The sequence below is a fragment of the Cinclus cinclus genome, chromosome 4, assembly GCF_963662255.1.
Source record: "Cinclus cinclus chromosome 4, bCinCin1.1, whole genome shotgun sequence".
NCBI classification, from domain to species: Eukaryota; Metazoa; Chordata; class Aves; order Passeriformes; family Cinclidae; genus Cinclus; species Cinclus cinclus.
In genome coordinates, this window is record NC_085049.1 from 24,832,770 (window position 1) to 24,856,762 (window position 23,993).

Sequence of the window (23,993 nt, forward strand, 5' to 3'; positions counted from 1 at the left end):
CAGAGTTGGTACCAATTAAAACTCCAGAGAATCTACCCTCAGTTTTTTCAAAACAGTCAACAACCATGTTTGACTTGCAGAGATCCAGCAAAACTGGAGCTGAAATAGCTTTGTGGAAAACCTGACTGCTTATTTTGTTGTTTATGTGGTACTTAATCTCTAGAAAATCTTGTTCAAAATTCAGTCTCATCCATGCTGCATTACCAATGTTTCCACATTCAGGTGGATAACTTGAGCTGTATTGAATGAGAATTGCACAATGAAAGAAAGAAATGCTTGGGCAGGTATTTCACTTGTGAGCTTTGAAAAACTTCAGAGACATTAAGGAATCACTCTGCCAGATCTACCAAAACTTGAGCTTCTTGGAGTCGATTGAGCTCTCTTGCATAACTTCAGAAGACTATTTTATACTGTTCTCTCAACTGGGTTATTAATAAACTGATAGGCTGATCATAAAGTGCTTTATTGGAAAAATGTTTTACCAAGTGAAAATTCAATAAATATTTTCCAGTCATCCATGTCCAATAGATTTCTTGGTGTGGTGATAATAAGCAATACTGCCTTTTAAGGCTGCAGTAATACAAAGTGCTCCAAAAAGCCTAACCCTAGTAGGACTGAGACCTGAGAAGAGAATGTGTAAGTCCTGCACCATCACCAAGATCCATTACAAGGCATGTAGTATAGAGATTCAGTAGTCCTAGATCCCAGCTGTTTCCTGCCTTCAAGTCCTTCTCATAAATGCATATTAAAATTACTTTGAGGCAAGTAATTGAACACAACTGGAATAAATTCCTCATAGAAAAGCTTTTTAAAGAGTTTTGATTGTAATAATTTTATTCTAGCATATGGATTTTGGGCTAGGTGGTTAATTGACCTCTTTATGGAAGTAAGTCATTAGCATTTACTATCAAGAGCAGAAAAATGTTTACAAGTCATTGCATTCATTTCAGATTATTCATCAGAGTTGAAAGGCAACTGTTTGAGTTACTTTGCAATACCATAAACAGAGCTCTGGGAAGACCACATACTTTGTAGCGTAATTTGGCGTTTGTGCATGTACCATCTGAGACTTTCCTTCAGTAAGTGTTCAACTAATTTTCCAGAGAGGAGAATCTTGATTCCAGTCCTTCAGTAAGTGTTCAGCTAATTTTCCAGAGAGGAGAATCTTGATTCCAGGCTGCTGTTCTGAAGGAGCAAGTTTGAGTTGGCACTGATAGGTCAGCAAGGCCTGCTGACTGACAGAGAAAGGGTCTAACCAAGTTATCTTATTTCTTTTCTCCCTTGTGTAGTGGTAGGCAAGGAAAGTATTTGCTTTCACTTTTCCTACACACTCCCAAAATCTCTGATGGAGTCATGAAAATGTTCAGATCTGGAAAAGAGTAAGAACTGAGGGCAAGGGGATTTTGATACAGAGAATTTGAGTCAATAGTGCTTAACATTTCCTGGTAAATAAAAAAGGGAGGACTGTCTACACACTTTATATTGTAGTTCAAGACAGAATGAGACTGCCTGGTTTCCCTGGGTGCTGCAGTAATTACCTCAGAGCTTTTTTCTCTGTGAGAAAGAGCTACAACTGCTGTCACACGAAGGCAGCACAGTGATAGCTGAGCGAGCTGCTGGAGCTCACACCCAGCCCAGCATTCAGAGCTGCAACAGTACCAGCAAAAGCAGCTTGGGTTTACCTTAGTGTGTTGTGGCCGTTCCTGGTGGAATTAATTTCTGCAGGAGCTGTGCCACCTGTTCTGAGTTTTGGAGTGTTGTGAATCATTTAGCTTTGTTGCGGGTTTTTTGCATCTTCCAAAAATAAAATGAAAGCAAAACACACACCAACTCCATTGCCTACATGTTGGCACATAATGTGAAATAACTTAACTGGCTGAAGAGTCTTCATTAAAAAAAAGGAAAACATGAAATTTTCAGGTGGCAAGAAAAAAAGCAAAAAATAGATATGACTCACTTTCATGAGCAAAACAGGAGAATTGCAAAGTCAGATACCTCATAGTGACAGTGGTTTCCCAATGCTGATATATATGTGTCTGCTAAACACTACAGCATAGAAATAGTTATGCCAAAGAGAAGTGATAGGGGATAGGCCTTCAAAACAGCCAGTAGCTAATGCTGCCTTTGTGGTTTTATATATTTGCCTATTAAAATGACAATATAGACATGAAACATTTAAGATTTAAGAAGCCTTCTTTTCACTAAACAACATTAAACAAACTGACAAAATAGGGGGTTATGACTCCAGTAATTGAAACATGCTGTTCTGTTCAAGACCAGAACTCTGAAAAGACTCTTTTTACCCAGTAATGCCCTTTGTGTTTGCCTGCTACCCCTGCTGGAAATTACTGTAGACCTGAAGTATGTCTTTCCAAGTGGAGTGGGAATGACAGAGTGCAACAGCACACTTGGCAGATGGGGTCACAGCCTTTTTAGGTTGTTCATGTTCATTGTGCATTGGAAATCAATTTGCAGCTCAGAGTTCATGAAGACATTGTGGGATTCCTCTCCACACTATCTGGGGTTTTGTTTTGTTTTTCATGTTAACTTTAAGACTAGGATGCAGGAAAAATAATCAAAGGTATTAACTTGGATTAATTGATTTTGGTAATCTTCACTAGGTCAATTTACAGCATGCCTTTTTGTGTGTTCCTCACTCTTCTAGGTTTATATTCTAAGTCTGTATGTTATCTTGATTTTCTTTTTCCTTCTGTCTTCTAGATGTTGATGAGTGTCTGGATAACAATGGAGGCTGCCAGCAGATTTGTGTAAATACTATGGGTAGCTACGAATGTCAGTGTAAAGAGGGCTTTTTTCTGAGTGATAACCAGCACACCTGCATTCATCGCTCCATTGGTAAGTTTTCAGTGTGTAAAATGTGCTCTTGAGATAACCATGTTCAATCAGAAAAGCTGAAACAGTTAAGGGTTTGTTGGGCTTTTTGTTTTTTAATCTCCACAGTTCCCAAAATCATTTTATGGGTTGGTTGAAATTGATTGATTCCTCTGCTACCCAAACTTGTAGCAGAGCCATAAATAAGACAAAGAAACAGGCTTTGGTTTGACACACAAATTATACTTAGTTCACACAGCAGACTCTTTGTGCAGGCAGAGACAGATTTTTCAAATGGTAACTTTCTTTTGAGTTTCCAGAACTTAAAAATCTGTTTATTGGATAATGGTGCACCTGTGTTTCACCTTAGAAAGCATGGTATCTTAAATCCAAAAGAGCAACTCATTAGTTCAGTAAATTTCACAGGTTACAGGGATTTTGCCAGTTATGTAACTCATTACTTCATTGCAGACTGATCATGGTTGAATCTATATTGACACAGGACTTTCCTTTGGTTCAGTACCCTGTCCTAGGTGGATTAAAAAACAATTTCTCTGTTGCATATGCACTAGTAATAGAGACAAAGAATCCCTGCAAAACTGTGATCCTTGTCTGCTGCTATTTTGGACTAGAATAAGCCTCTCTCTTTTCTATATACATGGAAGACAAGTTTGAGTGGAAAGGGAGAAAAGAAAACAACATAGTCATAAATCTGTGCAATTAAGTGGACTCTCTTGGTGTTCATTCAGGCCTCTGTGACCCTGGCAGCAGTGGGAATATATGCTAGCAAGCTCATTTACCAATAAGCAATGCAGAATGACGAAGTAGCAAGATGACACTGGTGATCAACAAAGTAAGCATGCTGTAAATTTTAGCAGGCCACACAGATGCTTCTGAACTATTTTAAGTGACTAATACTGACCAGAAAATCATACTTGAACAGAGAGTATGAGTTTAGTCATTCTGTTGATAAGAAAGCAAAATAATAGTTTTGCTATGAAGCAGCATCTCAGAAATGCAGGTGTGTGCTTATGTGTGTCTGCTTAAATGGAATTGTTACAAGTAGTGATTTCAGAATCATGAAACTATGGAATATATTGGTCTACTTTTTAGCATGATTATTAAGTTTTAAGTATTTTGATTATGACAAGAACATGCAATTAAGCTACATGAACCAGTGTATGTTTGAGGTTGTTACCTAATAGGTTTTTAGTCATTCTTTAAACCTAAATTGCCAAGATTTCTGTCCACCATAAAGTAACCTTGACACAGAGATATCCAACAGAGAAGGAATAGTAGCTGGAGGCTTAATGAAAAGCACTTGCAGAGTACTGTGCTACAATCATTATTTCAATTTGCACATTATAAAAATTCCCAGCTGTAATAAAAAAAGAATTTAGTTATCTGAGATAGTAACTAATGAAACAAATGAAAAATGAGACTCTAAAGGCAAAAGTTTATTCTGAGGAATCATTTCACTGGGGGAAAAGGGTATTTTTTTGTGGCAGTGAGGATTCCTAGTTTGTTAGAAAGACTAGGGGAGTGGATTTGAAAACTGACTGCTGTGGGCATATAATAAATATTCATGGAAAATATATTTGTGTTAAATTGTTTACAAAGAAAGCGTCATATAAGACATGGATGTTTAATTTGAAGCAATATCTTAAAATTGTTTTAGATCTGAAAAAAGCCAAGCAAACTACCAAATAGACTAGTGGGGGTTACAGTGTGTTCTATGAGCAAGTGGTTTGCAGCTTTTCAAAAGTAAAGCGTCAACTTACAATAACAGCAAACATTACACTGCAGTGTCATGATCCCCAACAGAAATACATCAGGTGGGTATGCTAGAGGAAGGAACTGAGATGAAATGATCTCTTTCACTTGTCAGAGGTGGCTGAACTGCAAACAGTAAACATGCATGGTGAGAAAGCAAATGGATTTTTTAATATCTGCGTTTACTCACTTTCATAGGTCTCACTTGTAAACAATGCTGCAGAAACTGTTGGAACACAAAAATACACATTAACATATTTATCCAGAATGGTGCCTGGGGCTATACTGTGATTGTACTTCTGTTGATAAACAGAGGCTGGAGTGGACAAAGCCAGGCAGCCAGCACTGCAGTCCAAACACAAAGGCACTGACTTGCCAAAGTTGACTTTGTGCATAATAAGATCTATTCATTGCAGGGTGGGTGCATTTCTGTCTGTGTAAAATGCATGTGCAGTCACAGAATGTTGGTGTCCCTGACATTACCTAAAGTCTCTCCAAGAACTCAGCTAGTCTAAAACCATCAGCCACAAGGGTCTTGGTGAAGTTTGCTGCCACCTTTCCCCTCCCGTTTTCAGTTGCCTTCGGGGGAAAGGGAGAAGCATTGCAAGGTGCTTATGACATGATTGGAGTTGGGATGAGTTCAGAAGGGAGGGAGCAGCACCATGCCTAAGGATGCCCTGTCTGCAGGCCCAGCTCACCTGTCTCAGACATGAGCAGAGCTGGCACTGATCACACGCTTGGAGCTCACCAGCACATTCAAGTAATGGGGTGGTTTCAGGTTTTGGAAAGGGCTTTGGGTATCGAGAGTTCAGCAGGGTAAGGAATACATCCCATTTTGCACCTACCAGGCAAAAGAATGGTGTCTTCCACTAAGAGATATCCTCCTTAAAATTGTTGGCCACTCTGTGAATTTTTCTCAGCTTCCAGAGATGCGCCTGTGCTTGTTCTTTGGGTGTTTTGTGTCACTGTGCTCCCACCTACAAGTTGTGGTTAAAAGCTGTATTGGAGTTCATGATGGGGGCTTATGTTCTTGTTTCTCACATGACATGTTGGCTTGCCATCCAGAAATGGTATTATTTCTTGTAGACAAAAAGGATCAATGATCCACAGAGAAATAATAATTTTATACTAGTGGGAGGCCAGGCTGACATTAAAGTCAGAGCAAACCCTGGTGTCCCAGCATTTGCACTGTTTCACTGTTTTCATTACAGGCCTACTGATTTCTTATGTTTAGTCCCGGTATCTTTTAGGAGGATGCTATGCCCAGTACAACTTACCTCATTTATTTTTGCATAAAACTTAATTTTGCTTTGCTGAGTCAGATTTCAGTGCTAGTCTGAATTTACTCACAGTAATGATGGCAAGAACAGGGAGAGAGAAGGGGAGAGAAAATAGATTGTGGAAGTTATGGAGAACTTAACAGTTGTTTATATTTGTGTCTCTTAATTGCATGACAGGGTATGAACACTGGGAATTATACCAGAGACAAGGTTGTGTTTATTTCCTCATGACTTAAAGAGAAACCTGAATAAAACAGCTGTTACTGTATCATCTCCATCTCCAGAGGGAGCATGTGTTTAATAAATGTGGAGATTAGTATTGTACACTACTGCTGTGACTGAGTCAGGTTAGTGGGTTACAGCACATTTTCACTGAATTTGATGATAAAACAAAAGCTCTAATTCAACAAAGCCTTGGGGCAGATCCTTAAAGTCCTAATTTAGGAAAGCTGGTGAAAAATCAAAATTTGGCTTAAAAAGTATCAAAATAGACAGAGTGCCTATAGATAGACAAAACAGACAGAGAGACAGAGTACCTGTATCTCCTCTGAAGCTCAGAGTGAACACAATGAAGGGTAGGATACATCCCTTTTGCATTACGGCTTACAAAAGGTATTGTGGGCTGGAGCCCTGGCTGTATACAAGCTGCCTCACCTACCTGAATTCCCACCTCCAGGGGCAAGTCTCCTAAAGCCCAAAGGGTTTTAGCCTACAGGCAACATACTTCAGGAGCTCTGTGGCCAGGAAGACTTCAGCCCCTTCAGATTCCATCCGCTGGATGTCTATGTCTAGCATAGTTATATTAATGGTCTTATGTCTGCTCATCATTCACTGCCAATGGTTTTATACAGCAAGTACCAAGTAAGCTGAAGAGGCAGGTGAATTATGAGTGGCAATTACATGTGGAGATGAAAAGAGGTGGAGATGTACCAGGCTGTAGAAGACTGAAATCATAGTGAAAAAGCTTTTTACACAGTTGTCGCTGTCATTCTCAAGCCTGTGAAAAAAATACGCTTAGCAAGGAAATGCTTTTTCACCTCCCTTTATCCCATTAGCCTTAGCAGAGTTAGAGAATTTGACATTTAGTCAAGCTACCACAACTTAGCAAGATTCTCAAAACCAGCTTGTCTCTTTCTGTACTAAAAGCATGTAGGTTTAGACCCAGAGGAAATGTGCTAAGCCACGTTGTCTTACACTTGCTAAGCAGGCCTGTGGAATGGCTTATCATGCTTTACTGACACACAGAAACTTGTTAAACTTGATTATGTGTTAAACCCTTGTTAATTTTTGCATTAGTAGCAGAAGAGTCCATTGGTCAGCTGACATCAGACTACTGAGTTTCTTCAGAGGATTATAAAGCCACCTTTGTTCAATTTTTTTCCTTCCTATTTTCCATAATTTTTTGAATTCTTCATGTGTTTTCTTAGTTCAGTGTGATTTTGTAGTGGTGGAATAATGTGTTAGGACTCCCTGGGAGAAATTGCTGTCCCCAGTCACTGAAGGATGTTTTACAGTTGGGATTCTGCGATTCTTTATTCTTATCTCTGCTGCTGATTCCTTGTGGGACTCTGGGCAAGAAGGTTATTGTGACTCAGAATTTCTGCAAAGCACTTTAGAGGAAAGAGGGTTTTTCTACAGAAAACACAATAATCTATTTGTATTTAAAATCATTTGGAAGAATGACTTTAAATAATTGTTTCCAGCACTGTTCCAGACTTTATGAAGTACAAGTTTCTCATCTCAGCTTTGAAAGCTCTTCCGTGATGATGTAACCAGCTAAATTAGTCCGCTACCAGAACATGCTTCACCATGGCTACCCTGAGTGCAGGCATACACAGAACATACACAGAACAGTCCTATTTGTCTCTTTCAGTTGGAATCCTAATGTGATTGTAAAGGAATACATGTAAAGCAAATTTTAGAAAGGAAATCAGTTCATAGGTAAAATAATAAGAGAACATTTTAGGCAGTAGCCTAAACAAACATAGTGTGATCTTGGAAGCCTTTTCCAAAAAACTGCACACATTATGACCTAAGTGTTATAGAAACTTGTCTCTTTATATATTCCCATGATACATTTAGAATAAAACATTCAATTTATTATCTTTCACAGAATATAGGAGATACAGATATAGAAAAGCTATTTTAAATCTCACAGTACCCTGTTAGAAATGCATAACTTTTTAAAGCTGTGTATAACCCACAAAAATTTGGGTTCTTATTTGCTCCAGCAGCCTGTGTCAAGGGCACCTTGCGTTTTCTTTCTCTATTCTTCTGGAATAGACAGAGTTTTTACTTTGTCTGGAGGGAAGATGAAACAGGTGGAAACACCTGGCATGAGTAAAAAGTAATTTCTGTTAGACCTGATCTCCCTCCTTTCATATACAAATGACTTATTATGATTAGGACTAGTAAAATGAAACTGGTGTAAAACCAGTTTAAGTGTAACCTGACTTGGGTTCAGCTGTGAGGGGAAGCACTAATCATCATAGAATCACCAAATCAGTTTTAGGAGAAAGTTTAGGGCTAGATGTGATAATAATAAGTAGTCTCATAGAATCCTAAAACAGTTCAGGTTGGAAAGGACCTCCAGCCTTCTGTGGAAAAGGGAGCCTGGATGAAAATACCAAATTGCCTGTCTGGTCACATCTTGAAAACCACCATCAGCAGTGATGGTGACTCCACTATGTCCCTGGGGAGGTTGTTTCACTGAATGGTCATTCTCATTGCAAAAATTGTCTTTCTTCTTAGGTCATAAAACTGGGAAAACCTTGGTCAGTGCAACTTGTAACCATTGCTCTTTATCTTTTCTCCTTGTGTCTCCTTGTGAAAAGAGAGCTTCCATCCTCTTTGTGGCTGCCCTCTGAGCGCTATTCAAATAAAGCTAAGTCTGTCCAAATAAAACTGCAAAAGCAGAGTTTTAAATATCTAAATTCTCAGTACTATTTTGTTGATATTTTTCCCCCCTTAGCTTTTCACTTTAAGACCTTCAGTAAATGTCATCTTAAATGCTTAGGGTGTCATAGAATTGGAGACAAGGGTGTGCCACTTTTGGTTTACACAAATTTTAAATGCATCTGAAACCTGAGGCTGCAATTTTCCTTTAACATGTAAGAAAACTGAGGTGTAAATATTATTATTTTTTAAGACTGTCTGAATTGCAGGACAGATCCCATCCATGAGAACAGCTGCAGTCCTGCTGCTTCAGAGCAGTCCAGACAGAAACCAGGATGTGAGAAAATGTTATGTGACATGAAATCAAGATAGAGTTTCAGTATATCCCAAGTTGCAGAGTTAAATACAGCCAAGTAAAGTTGATTGCAGTCCTCTGTTGAGTTCCTAGGGACTAGTTCAGATTTATATCACACTTACTCAGCAAACTGTGACCAAGTCTCTGCACATTCTACTTTGTTTTTTTAGCTCATTTGCCTTCCAAAAGAAAAATCTCGTGTTTCAAATTTTTCTGGGACTTTGAATTAGTTTTAATTCAGAAAGAAAACCAAATTTTGTTGAGTAGTTAGTAGCTATTGTTGCTTTGCTTCAGCTGAGATTGAAGGCACTAGAAAAACAGAAGTTATGAGGATACAATAGTGGTGAGTTAATTGAAACTCAAAGGAAAAGTCTCCCAACACTCAGGAACAAGAGCAGATGTCCAGATTTGGCCAAAATCTGGGATTGAATTCCAAGAGTGTTGTGCAGAAGCTGTCCTTCAACATGAGCATAGTTTAAGAATACTGATCAGAACTAGCATAAATATTTTAAAAAGAAAACAGAAAACAACAACAAAAACAAAGCTAAAAATCATAGCCTAGATGTGCTAGGAAACATCAGCTGTTAGGTAATCTAGAAGTCGTATGGATATAGTTCTTGAATAGTAGATGCACAGCTGAATATGGCTAAGCAATGAACTAGGACATGCAGATCATTTCTCAACAAGCAACAGTCTGAAACAGCTTAATGGTGCAGCTGATGTTTCTGCATGCCTCCATTGCCAGTGCCTTTTGGTGTGGAAAGGATGAAAACTAAAGGGGGAAAACCAAGCTGGAGGTGCAAAGAAGTACACCTTGGAAAGAGCAGCTGTTTGAAACACCCTGCAGCAGCAGGACAGCCAGCCAGCTTGCCAGGGGCAGCACAGGATTTGTAAGTCAGATGAGAAATCTCTCCACACCTGTGGGACAGAAAGTGCAGCAAGCCGGCCGGAGCTCAGCAGCTGAGTGACTGGCAGTGCTGACAGGATGGGAAAACTATACGCACGAATGGGAAAACACACTGGAAAGCAGGACCTTGAGAAAAAAATTAAAAAGGGAAAATAGGCAAAGAGGCTTTCACAGTCAATCAGTCAATAGCATTGGAAGCCAACCAACGTTCTGTTCATACTGTCTACTTTGGACGTAGCAAGATTATACTAAATAAAAGAACTGACATGTTTTTAAAGGCCTCTAGCATCCAGTTGACTGAAACATCAGGTGAGAAAGATCTGGGAAGAGCATTAAGCCAGAGAGTACTGGAAAAAAGCTTGCATTCACACACAGCACAACAAATGGACTCTGTTTTAAGTATACCATATGTTGTATTTGTCATGTGTCTTTCTCTGAATGCAGGGGCTGCTCTGAATACTGTAAAGATGCTCAGCATCTTTGATAACTGCTGTTGACACTATGGGTGTCTCTATATGTGTCCTGTATTTTTCACTTTGCAGGGAAATCAGTCACAGACCATGTTGGAGGCACTGTTCCTTTTTTATGCTCTTCATGATAAATCTCAGAGATGTGATCCAGCAGGAGCTCTAGAGACTGATACTGCAATGTGTTTCTGGTTATAAAACAGTAGACATTCAAGATATGAATAACAAGTACCTGTTCATATAAACTGATAGCCTCCTGTATGTGGCATGCATTTCATCAGTTTCATTAATTATTCAGTTCCATGTAATTATGTTTGAGGTTGCTCTGAGCTATTCTGAATTAATTCAGGAGTTAATGGAAATAAGAAGAGAGATGCATATATTTAATAGTCATGTATATTTCAAGCCTAAGAATACTTGCATGCTATGTTAAATTTCTTATCTTAGAAGTCACTGAATGCTTTCATAGCAGGAACTTTGAGGGAACACCATGAGACATTTTTAAGAGGGAACACAAAGGAAGAAGGGAATGAGACAAGGGTACACCATGCAAACAGAAAATAAGAGAAGGAGGAAGAGAAACAGCCAGCTAAGTGGGAATGAGGTGAAGAGGAGGAGAATAGACAGAAAAAGAAAAGAAGAGTGAGAAACAACATAAGGCAAAAATCCATACTTCTTTTCTTGCCTTAATTCCCTGTCCCACCAGTAACATTTCTTTTCAATATCCCCTCCCTTTGAGTTTTCATGTAAGTAACTTCTCTCCTGTAAAGGCCATAGTATAGTCACAGGACAGTCATGGTAGCAATGACTTTGGAATGCTATTTTTTTCTCAGTGGAATGGATCATGTTCTGAGATCACAAAGTCATCCTGCAATCATGAGCAAGTTGTCAGGATGATTTTTCCGCTTTGCTGCTCCCAGGAGTCCAGAAATGGGGAAACAGAGGTGTTAAGTGTAACAGGGGGAGGAGAGCATCTGAACTATGTTCATTATTGATAAAAGCATTGAACCTGTGCAGCAAATCAATTAACCTAGGGTTTGTGCATGCTGCATAGTATGACTAATCATTTCCCAAAGACTGTGCCTGATTTATCAGGACTGAGAAGCTGCAAGTAATCTTTCTTCTCTTGTTTCATCATAAAGCATTCAGCTTGGAGTAAAACCAACAGCACTTTTGGCCCCTTTTGATATGGAGTGCACCTTCTTTAAAAGCTCTGTGTGTTGGTAGCTTGTCAAATCACTGTACATGCCATGTAAGCCCATATTATCCACTTCGGTGCTGCAAGCATTGTGTTACACTGGTGATTTACCAGAGCTGGCACATTTTCTGCTTACACTTTACATGGGCAGAGGGTGGTGAAGTAGCTGCTATCTTCAATCCATATCAAACTGCAAAGTACTAGAAAGGCCAAAACTAAGAGCCTCATTGCTAAAGCATTAATTTTTAACAGAAATCCACATGATCAGTGTTGGCATTTCAGTATTTAGTGTGATGGGAATTGGTTATTTAGACTGACGTTTCTTTTTAAGGCTACAAATGCCAAGATGCGAAAGTAGGGATGTGGATGTTCTTATGCTGTATATTTCTTCTTCTACTTCTTCAGAAGTTACTTCTCTTAGTTACTTGCTTTTCTAATCACTAATTGGCTAGAGGATGTCGCAGGAGTTTACAAAATCTACCTCTGGACTTTACACCCCCCTCTGGAAGAGGAGCTATTACACCATGCGCTGCAACTTATAGATGTGAGGGACAGAAAAATTAAATAATTTGCCTAGAGCTACACAGAAGGCTGTAGAAATCACAAGAACTTTCCAGAAAACCTGTGAAGGGATCATTTGTCAGTGCATGCACTTTACTTGATACTGTGTTGATTTCACCAAATGTGTTTTGTGATGCTCAGTATCTGTTTTTATGTATGCTCCTACTGTGAACAGAATCTAGATATCCTGAACCCCATTCTGTTGGTCTGTTATTTAATGCCCTTCTTTCATCCCTGGTGCGCTTTAACATCAGTGATTGATGAATCACGTGTACATGTTTAGAGGTCAAAGTGTAGCACAGGGAGCCCAGTGGATAACAGTGCATTTCGCAAGTCCTGTTCTCTCCCGCCTTTCCTTCCCACATTTTTGTTGTCTTTGTTCTCTGTTGGCTCAGTGTTATAAATTGAACAATTTCTGATGGTGCCAGGCAGCTTGACTTCTCACTGAAATTCAGAATGCCTGCTGACTCTCTGCACTGTGCCTTTATACTGGGAAGGCAACAAAATTGACATGGATATCCATTGAAATGGATAGGTTCTGAGAAGTGAGGAGGAATACAACCACCTGAACAAGTCAACAAAATGTTGTCAGCATTTTTTTTTAAAGAAGTGTATTCTCTCACTAAGCCAGATTTTCTTCTCTGAAGTATCTGATTTTTCTGGAATAATAATAGCAATTATATATTTTTAAAAATTTAAAAATTTAAACCCAAACTTCAAAACTCTGAAACATTTAGGCATGGAGGTGTTGTCCTTGGCACTGTGTGGAAGTGGTATTTGGGCAGCCTCGTCTGCCTCTGTGGGTGGCTGTTGTGGGGCACTGGGAATCCATGGAGGCTCTCATCGGCCAGAGAGGCTGGTGCAAGGAACAGCTCAAACATGAAACCTAATTTTCTGGGCGCAGGATGGTGTTCCTGGTAGTATCTCTGAATCCAGTTTCCTTTCACAGGTGAAATTTTTCAGTGTTGGGGGAGCTTTACAGGAAAAAAGAAAAAGGGCAAAACAAATCCAAAGGATCCTGCCAGCTCTGCTGAAGGGCACATCTGAGCAGTGCTGGAGGGGAGACCTGGCCTGCCTGGGCAGCAGCTGTTCATCTGCCTGCTATTCTCCAAGACTGGGATTCTGCTCCTCACCTTTCCGGACTAAATGCTTTCTGAGCTCCCTCTCAGCTTCCCAGGAAAAGATATCATTTGGCCTAAGTGCTTACTTAATGGTCATTTAATTGTTCTACTCTAATTTGCCTGAAATATATATCATAAAACAAACAAACCTACCTGTAATGAGCTGTTTTAAAGCAGGATTTGTAGTTTCCTAGGCTAATGTGTGTCTCTCGTATTTGAATCCTGAGTAGTACATTTACCTGGAGGTTTATTTTGAAAATGTTCTATGTGTAGATCTAAACAGGACTTTTGAGCATTTGGCATTAGTTCAAAGTACTGTGTGCTGTTCAATCTTCCTAGAATTCCCAGAAGAAGATAGTGAGCTTTCATTGCTGTGCTGTCTCTCAGAGAAGCTGACCATTTATTGGCCCAATGAACACTGAATTAATCTGGAGGATTGCCTATCAGGAGCTTGCCAAAATGCTCCATAAAAAAAGTCTCACAGCAAAGTAAAATGCCAGAAGAACAGTAAAATCAAAGAACACCAGGTGTAATTCTCAGTAATTAGAGTCTTTAAAAGGATCTAAAGGATCTTCCTTGGTGGGAGCAGAAGAGCTCTTTTGTGGGTTTTCTGTCATTTTGGTTGGTTTTAGGCAAAAAGGATATTAGATGACTAAAGGATCTTTCCTGTAGTCCAGACTGTGGACTTGTTTAACCCAGCTCTAGTGTATATGTAGTAGCACTTCTGAATGTACATCAAATTCTCTTCTTCCTATTAGCTATCTAGTGCCTAAACCCAAAATGTAAATAAATGTACCCCTATCCTTTTTATATGTCATTTGGTAAAATATTTTGGGGGTTGCTTTGTTTCTTCATTTCCTCCAAAGACACCTGCAAAGGCCTCGTTTTCTCTAAGTGTTTTTTATGACTCATTTCATGGAGATACTTCTTTGCTGAGCTATATGAAGTTGAGCTGTCTCAAAACCAACTTTTTGATCAGAAGCATGTCTGTGTTGAAAGATATCTCATTTTTTCTTTTTCATATTTATTCTCTCTTTGGACTTTCACAAGTCCTGTTTACAGGCAGAAACAGGTTTTCCTTTCTTTCCAATATGGCTTGATGTCAGGAAAAGCACTGCCATTTTTTCCTGCTTACTTTGACCACCAATAAATACCACCCAAATTAAAATCCATGTTCAGTGTTTAGCTGATACTTTTCATCAAAGTACAGAAATCAAATACAGCTGCTTATCAAGAAAAATTCTATTTTTTTTGTGTGGTCACACAAGCACAGCAATATTGACTGCACTCAGTTTAGTCTTCTGCTGACCTCTGGCAAGCAGCTTGTAGATTACTAAGGATTTTCTTCACCTTTCTTTACTTAGATCATTATAGCCAGGGATTGCTACAAACCAGATATGATGCTAACAGATCTCATGTTTATTTCTATGTGCAGCTCTGCCAATGCATCTCCCACTTTACTCATTCTATCTTGTCACCTCCTTGCTCTTTTAAAGAAATTGAATACCAATTAGTACATACATGGTGACTAGGATGAAATAATACAGCATTTTTAGCCTATGTAATCTGTACAGGCCAAAGACTGCTCCAGTCACTGCTTTAGCGTTCTCTCTGAAGTGGAGATGAGATCCAAACCTCATCAAACCGGTTCTGAAGCCCACAGACTCCCAGCAGTTTCAGTAGAATTTGAGCTGGCATCACGAGACTGTGAACATCTGCCAACAGCACAGATTGAATCAGAAGGTGAAGAAAATCATCATTATTTCTTTGGGTTACACCATTGCTCAGGTAAAGAAAGTCAGGAATAACTGTGCTACAATTCACTTCCTGCAGAAGAAATTAGCAAATTATTTCACTGAACTGTAGTGAGAGAGAAGTGACTCGAGGTTCTGTGCAGAGCTGTGAGAGATTAAAAAGCAAGAATGAAACCAAGAGGTACTAAGTAGATTAAAGGCAATTCAGTCCTGAAGAATACACTTGCAGAGCAATTACACAGCCTACCACTCCCAAATGCTATTAATGATTGCTATGGTACAGGTGATGCTCTTCACTTTGGCACAGAAGAGTGCCTGCTAGTGTTAGGGTGAAGAAACTATAGTATGATGCTGAATAAGCCTCAATGCACAGAAAAAGAGCAATGATATGACAGCAGCAGTGTGGTTTGTGTACACAGTGGATGTTTCTCACCCTGAATGTGCCAGCAGAGCATATAGAGTTCTGAGAGAAGCAGGTTCTTCCACTTTCACACCACTATTGCCCTGTAAACATTTCATTCATCTCTGAAGTATGACTTGCAGATTAGACTTCCACTCATTGTGTTCTTGATAGCGTTTGGTCTTAAATGGCTAATAACATAGGACTGCTATTTCAGGTGCCTCCACATGAAATCTGATGCTGAGTGCCCCAGAAAAGAAATTAACCATTTGTGACAGGAAGGGGATCACATTTGCTGCTTTGAGGAAGATGTATTTGCCTACAAATACCCACTGTGTGTCTGTGTTAGGTGCTAGTTGTAGCATTTGAACATAGAAGCAAGAGAAATATAAATGCTAGTGATGGTAAAAGCAGAAATTTTAACTATGCTTTAAAATGGTAATATTGCTTTCTGGTAATATTCTTGTTCAGATAATAAAGGATTTTGTTCCCTGAGGTAACTGGAAAATGTTTTTTGAGTGCCTTAATGGCACCATCTGAGTAAATCCTGTTTGCAGGTAACTTTTCTCAAATGGCAGTGTATTCGTCATTCCCATGCTACACCCATCCTTTCCCAGCAGCTCTCACTTCTCCCCTGACCTAGACCCTGCAATATCACCTTCCAGACTGTGAATCACTCACCTCTCTCCCTTGTGCCCCCACCAAATGTTATCATCATACCTGCTTGAACCCTGACATTTAATTTGTGTAAGTTATGAACGCTGCATGGCTCAGGCTGACATTTTATTCACATTCCTCTTCTGAACTAAACTCAGGGAAAACACAGCAACATATTTTGTTTGCACAGAATGGCAAACTGTCTGACCATAAAAGCAAGCCCAGTAAAAATTTTGAAGTTTTTTTGTAACTAAATAGCCCTTTTGTATTTCAGCTGGAAAGCAACCTGGGTTTGGTTTTATTTTTGTTTTGTTTTTGTTGTTTTTGTTTTTGGCTTAGAAAACAGTGTTATATCACCAATGGATGTATATTTAAAATTTGTGTTTACATATACACATCCATTTTGTAAATACATTTGCCTAAGCTATCCTTAAAAGTTGCTGCTGTGACCCCACTCCTTGCTTGGTATACCCAAGGGAGGCAGCATTGATTTTTTTTCTCTGAGTTTTTCAGGCTTTAATGAAAGCAAGGGAGAGGCTTGTACCTCCATTGCAATTTACTTTAATGTATGGGCAGTCTTTCAGACCTTTGTTGTTGGGACTATTCATGTGCTTAAGTGTTTTGCTGGATTGAAGCCACAGAGCAGTTAGCAAATTAATGCACATACCAGGGTACAGCATTCTATTTCTTCTTCCCAGGCAGTTTGCATTTCCAGTATTTGTGTAGGATATCGAGCGACAAGCAGCTTGATTGCTTTATTCATGAAGTTGGATATCAAAAAATGGGATGTCTTCTTGGTAGTTAGTATTTCTGTATTGCTTGCTTATAGATATTCCCCTTTTCTTCCCATCCAAACTCCATTCCTACGGAAAAAGTGTATGTGGTGGCTGTCATTGCCATAATTTCTTATCTTCTGTGAAAATAGTATTGTATGCATGGTTTTGCCTTGTGGTATGTTCCAGACAGTGTTAGAAACAAAATTTAGCTGCCACATGATTAGAGTGATAATGACCACAGATATTCATTGCAGGCTGACAGAAGCTTCTCTGAATGCACTTACCTAATTCTGTGCTTCCAGTTTGGAGTATGTGAGAGCAGCTGTACATCTCCTTTGGAATTAAATCCTGACAGTGGCAGTTGAATTGGAAAAACACATGTTTCCACACAGCTTATTAGGCAACAGATGTGTTCTCACTTTGCTAAATTATTTGTGAGCTTCTATATTAATACTTCTCTAGCAGCAAATTAACCAGGTGAGCCAAGGATCTCCACTTTCCCACTGGCACTGCTTTCTGTGGCGTGTGCTCTCAGTCACCAGCCAATTTATTCCACAGCTCTGTTGTGTCCTGCTTTCCACTTCTGATTAATATTGAGTGGCCTTCTCAGAGCAAGGTCATGCCCCAGCAGAGCCAAAAGCATCAGAATTCCACCTTGCAGAAAGCAGGGCTGCTGACTGCATCTTACCTTGCATCTTGACACTATTTCCTGGCATTCTAGGCTTTTTTCTGTCCTGCATTATAATGCTATCTCCATACTTGGTTGCATTAACTTTTAATTCCTGTGTGAACTAGTAGGCCAGAAGTTACTTTAAAGCATGTCTGTGTATTGTTTTCTCATGGTTCAGCTTCTGAGGTAGTTACCTACCTTTTTAATAGAACACTTTTCATCCAAAAATATCCCAGGGTGCTTTAGAGGTGTGATCCTAGAAAATTACGTTACCCCATTACCTTTGGACAGAGATGCTTGAATTTATGGACAGTATGGACATTATGTGTAGTACATACAGCACAGGGTGGGTTTTACTGGAAACAAACAGTGATGCTCCCAGTAGCGATGGACATTACAGTCAAGTGAAGAGAATGAGGAGCTAGGGCAAACAGCTGGAACTTACCATGTTAGAGGGTATAGAAACAGGTGGAGGCACAAGCCTCCAAAAATAAAACAAAGTCTGTTGTTGTAAGAAGTGGAAATGTTGACGTGCAACCAGGGTCAAAGAGTCAGCAGCAGGTGGAATTATTCCTTGGAGAGGGAGAAGTTCTGTATAAGAGAGAAATAAGGAAAGAGGTGTTTGTAGAGAAAGCAAAGATGCAAGTGTAACTACTCTGTAGGTAAAGAGAAGAAAACAGGAATGGTAACTTGCAAGGGATATTATGACAGAACAAATCTGGCAATGCAGTAGCTGTTAGCCAACGTGATATTAATTTGAGAGCTGGACACAGTGATCCTGATTGCTCCTGTCCAACTAGAGATAAGTTACTAACGGTTCTATGATTAGGAAAGTTATCAAGAAAACCCAACAAAAAGAACACCACCTCAGGAAGATATAACTAGACTGGGATCAGAGAATGACAGAAGAGAATGGGATGAGTGAAGAAATAGGAAGGGGGAAAGGAGAAATTCCAGATCCTTGCTTGGAAGTCTCCCTTGCATTATCTTCTCTTTCTCTACATAAGAAGAGGCGAGTAGTTCCACTACCTCTGTGGATTAGTGTGCTCTTTTCTTTTGTACCCAAGGGCCCTGAACAGAAGCTCCACTAAGATGAGCCAATGAAGAGACATGTTCTGGGCAGTGTACATACTTGAGCAGTTGGGCAAGGGACCCTCCCTTGTACTAGAGAATACTTTAAAGAAAGCATATGCAATTTTTCTATTCCAGGGACCCACAAGATGCATCAGATTACTATGGTGACCTTTCCTGCTTTCACTGGGATCTAGAAGGGAGAACCTCTACCCTAGAAAGTTAGCATAAATCTCTTGTAAGAGAGATAAGTAGGTTTTTTTTTTTCTTTTAAATTGCTGTAAACAGCCTCAGTAAAAAGTAATTAGTGGTAAATTGTGTTGTATTGTGTGTGGTACAGTGCTCTGGATTTGTTTAGCTACTGAAAACTTAAGTGGGAAGTGTGAAAGAAAACATATCTGGGCACAGTAAAATCTCTCTTGTGCTTATAGAAAGTGTATTGTCATATGCTGATTCATAGAAGTGTAAATCCCTTGACACACCAATTTTATTCTGAGAATCCTGGAGCTTTCTGAAGATGTGTTGATATTAAGCATGTAAGGAATAGGTGGTAGAGGGGAGTTATTATCTGACACAGTGTAAGCACAGTGCAATATTTATGCGATCATTAAACTCTCTGCCTTGGATGGGTCATTTGCTAAGATAATTTTTGCTCCTCTTGTTCTCAGCTGGTCCCACTTGGCAGTACCATTACGACCAACGGGTCTCAGGCCAACACAAATAATGCTCTTTGGCTTTGAGTCTCTGATTATAAGTAAATCGATTTATTCTGGGATGCTAAGGGGGAAAAGGACTTACTGCTGCTTTCCAACTCTATGGAAAAGAGCCATGCTGCCTTTAGCTGTTCCTGCCAGAAGAATACAGTGACTGTGTGTAGCACCCTCCTGTGGTGTCTTGTGGCTTTTACTGCTACTTTCATTTTCTCCTCTGCTCCCTCTTGACCAAAGTTTGTGTCCAGATTCTCACTACTTGTAGCCAAGACTGAGGACAGAAAGGTCTACTGCAATGACCAATTCATGTGATGCTGTCAGCTTTCCTCATGGGTCTTATTTCTGGATACTACCACATCTTTTCCCCATTCTGCTTGAAATCAGGATAATAAATATTTTAAAAATATTTCTTAGTTTAATCTTCAGGTTTCGGAATGTACTTAGTCTCATGTTAAGAAGGTAATTGAAAGAATGAGGAATATTGTGAAAACACAGTATGAGTAAGTGCCCTTCATCACATCTTTTGAAATTCCTCATTCTTGTTTGCTAGTGGTATCCCTTTTCCTTCATTTCTGACCCGTTGTCTGAGCAAGAGATTGCTAGTCATGCTGAATTAAGTTTAAAGTCCTCATATGGAAGCATTCACCTGAATGGTTCCATTTACTCCAGGAACTGAACGTTTCCAGGGTGCAGCTCAAGCAGCATTAGTCTGCTGTGATGCTACTCCATTCCATACATTCTACTATATCCTAAACATCTTCACATTAAACACTGACATATCACTCTGCATCATTAGTAGAAGTTATTTCTATTGCATAGTGCTTCTTTTCTCATGTTTTCCATGTGATGTGTGTACAGGATCTCATCATTCATTTCCCTTTCTTTTCACCTCCAGGAATGATGTGTCTCTGCCATAAACGAACTTTACCTCAGAATTACACCTTCATAAAGAAGTGGGGGTTTTTTTGTTAGGTCATTCACAGTAAGGACTTTATAATTCCTTTGAAGATGATGAGAAATTGGGTTTAGAAGTCTTTTAAGATAAGCATCAAAAATTTGATGACACTTCAGTAGCAAGACAATGTAGAAGCTTGAGGTAACTCTGTTGTGCCTAATCTAGGTAAAGCACTGCAGTTTTTTATAGTGTAGCTCCAGCAATCTGAATATTCTGGAGGTTTGGAGCCTGTCACCTTGCTCTAGTCCTACTGAAAGAGGATTACATAAAGAATTACTGCAGCCAGGCTTGGTGACCGCTTTCCCTTTTAGGCGCAAGGTATAGAAGATGCTGTGAACTCTGCTATGTTAGGGTTTACTTGCCAAGGAATGCAAGAGGCTTCTTCAGCTGGGGATAGAGCTGTCCAATTAACATTTGACCGAAAGAGCCTGCAGAGTGTCTGCAAGCTGGTCAGAATCCTGTGTCCATATGCATCATTTGCTGTGGATAAACATTACTCCCACTTTTTCATTATGATGATTTTAGAGGCACAGCTGAAGTGCTGCAGTGATATAACAGACTGCTGCTGTTTAAGCTTTTGGGTCCTTTTATTAATATTTTTCTCCCATTTTTTATCCATTATCTATTATTATTTTTTATCCATATCCATTTTTATCCATTTTTAATGGATAAGGTCTGCTACCTCCATAATATAAACAGACACTGTTTCATATGGGTTTGGAAAACAGCCATATGAAAATTAGTTTCAACTGATAGGTTTTAGGCTCTTATCTGTGAGAGAATGTTGTTCCCTTTGTATAATATTAAATTGCTGCTACATGTTTCTGTAGAAACAAGAATGGTTAGGTGGGTGATGGAAGATAGTCTGACAGAAAAGCACTAATTAAATACTGTTTTGCAAAGCCCTCATTGAAATTCATAGCTTGGTACCTTTGGGGACTTGAAAGCAGGGGAGATGGAAAGATTTCAATTAAAAAGGTATTTGTGTGGTTCTTTGTGAAGCCAATCATTGCTTTTTTAATATAAAGCATGTAAGTATCTAATACGCTTTAGAAACATCAAATATCTTGCCTTGAAACAATGAGCGTCTTAATAGGTCTCAGAGGAAGATACTTTGAAGTAAAACAAAAATTTTTGTCAGATTAAGGCTCTGCAGGTTTTTAGCACAATAGCAGTCTTATGTAATTTTTGTATTGGCTGATTAGAAAATTTGAAAGGGGAAGTACACATGCATAAAGAAATAGTATTTTTAATAACTAGTTACTCGTGTTTTGCTACACTTGTAGTTGTCATTTGCAGATTTGTAATGTATGTGATTGCTTTACTCTTCCAATACTTTTAGATTCTTTCCTAATTCCAGGGACTTCTGCAGCATGAATTGAATCCCTCATTGAATTGGTGTCTGGGCAACAAATAACAGAAATATAGCAATTTATGGCTACAAATTTATGGCCATCAGTTGAAGTCATTTGCAAGAGATACACAGTTCAGAGGGTTCAGAGAACATGTATTCCAGATGCAACTAAATACCATGAGCCACAAAACGCTTGTCATCAAAACAAACTCAAAACTTACAGTAGAACCACAAAAGCCTCAACCATAATTTACCACAGTAAGAAAAAAGCAAAAATCCAGACCATTGCCAGGTCCCTAGATCCCTGAAGTCACAGTAAGCATAAATAAAATTCCCAGATAACCCTAGAGTTCTGTGTCCAGCTGCAAGAGACAGCAGATTCAGAAAGATTGATCTCAACCTGATTTCAAATAAGAATTTCTCTTGTTCCTGAATTTCCTGCTCAGAATACGAGGAGAGTGTGGCAACAGACAAACATTGGCAGGTGCTTTGTACAGCTGTTTTAAGAGCCGTAGAGCCCACCTTGTCTAAGCAGTGGTCTTCACCTTCCATCCTCTTAGGCAGTCGTGAGCTCTCTCTCACTCCTACATATCCAGGCAAAGCTGAGGGTTTTCTACCACACCTCAGAGAATCCCTGGTGCAAGTGCAGATGCTGGAATTCAGAGCAAAGTGCCTGAGCAGAGATGAGCCAAGGCAATTTTAATAGAGTCATTTGGATCTCATTAGATCTCACGCAACACTCGAGACCATATCTGAAAGCCAAAAAGTTTTCACCCAATGGATCTCTAGAGCACTGGCTTTAAAGGCATGGGGTTTCTTGGCAGGAGCACAAATGGCAGCATATTAAATCGGTACCCTTTCAAGGCAAAACTGCTCATGAATTTAATTATTTTTGCTGTTTCAGCTGTGTAGGTTTTTGGGGGCATCTATGATGACACCCCTTCATGGTTGCATCATTGGAAGCAGCAGAGCACTTTACAGGCTCTACAATAAACACTACCAAAAGATGGGCCATTCTGATAAGACAAATTCTACCTCCCTTACTGGGGGACAGGAGGATGTAACACAATGCCTTATTTGAAATAAATTATTTTACCTAATACCATCCCCCCAAGGTTTACTCATCAACTCCTTTCATCCACCCCCACCCCCAAGTTTCCTTGCCTTTCAGCTTGATCCACACCCATCTAGCGAAGCACTTATCTGATTGCATTTCTGCAGATTTCTAATATAGAATTTCATGGTCTGTGTCCATAAAGAGAATTTATCATGGCTTTTTATCATGGAGTATGATTCAGGAGTCAGAAAACAACTGTGGTTTAGGGTCTGCTTGTTGTTTCATGGTCAGTGGAATGCTTTCTCTATACTCATGCTACTATAATAACCCTTGCTTAGTTGCACGAGCATAATTTCCCTGTAAACAGCAATGAAAACAAATGACATTTAAATAATAACCACAAATAGTACCAACAGTAACAAGTAATAACAATAAATATCACTCAATTATTTATTTTATAACTATTACTGCATTTTATTTTAAAGTAACAGCTACTTGAAAAGCTCAGATGCTTAGGCTTGCATTTTTCAGTTATGAGGTATTCTTGATTTTCTTTTTAACAAGTTCTGTTCATAACTTGAATTAAAACATATAGTCTCTTGATTTTTTTTCACTTTTGGCCATTCATTCTTGATCATTATGGCTGTTTTACACAGGTTTAAATATAGTAAGAACAGAGCCTGCCAGTGGCAAATTTTTTGCAGTGCATTTTACACTTTGGAAAAGCACGTAACTATCACTTAGGTGATGAATATTTCAACAGAGGAGATGGCATTGAACAAGATGATGCTATTTTCTTTTCATACCACTGAGGTCTAAAAAAAGTTGCATCACTGTGGTAATTGCAGCACGGGTGGTGAAAATCTCTAATGCAGTGCATTTGTTTTGTGGATGGTGCTGTAGCCAAAAAGTATATTTAGGTAGCACTGGTGAAGGGCTTGTGGAAAAGTAGTATTAATTTGTATTACAATAGCTTTTAGGTCTGGGTCTATTGTGTCAACTGCTATACAGAGACAGAGAAAGAGACTGAGAGGTTGAGGCTCTCCATTCAGCCAGACAAAAGATGTGTATCCCTACTTTACAGGCAAGGAAGCATGGTATTCGGTGGGCTCCCTAGAGAGAGAATTCTGCCTCCTGATTCCTAGCTCACTAGATTCCTAACCTTCACTGACTGTGTTGGGCAAGATCCCACAGGCAAAC

At 39.3% G+C, this 23,993-nt stretch overlaps 1 protein-coding gene across 1 annotated transcript in view; it reads left to right on the plus strand.

The window, feature by feature from the left end:
- Positions 1-23,993, plus strand: part of SCUBE1 (signal peptide, CUB domain and EGF like domain containing 1) — a 185,764-nt gene that overhangs the window by 46,998 nt on the left and 114,773 nt on the right. Inside the window, exon 4 of the mRNA XM_062490920.1 lies at positions 2,722-2,856. Coding sequence (XP_062346904.1) covers positions 2,722-2,856 — 135 coding nt within the window. The remainder of the gene's footprint in view (positions 1-2,721; positions 2,857-23,993) is intronic.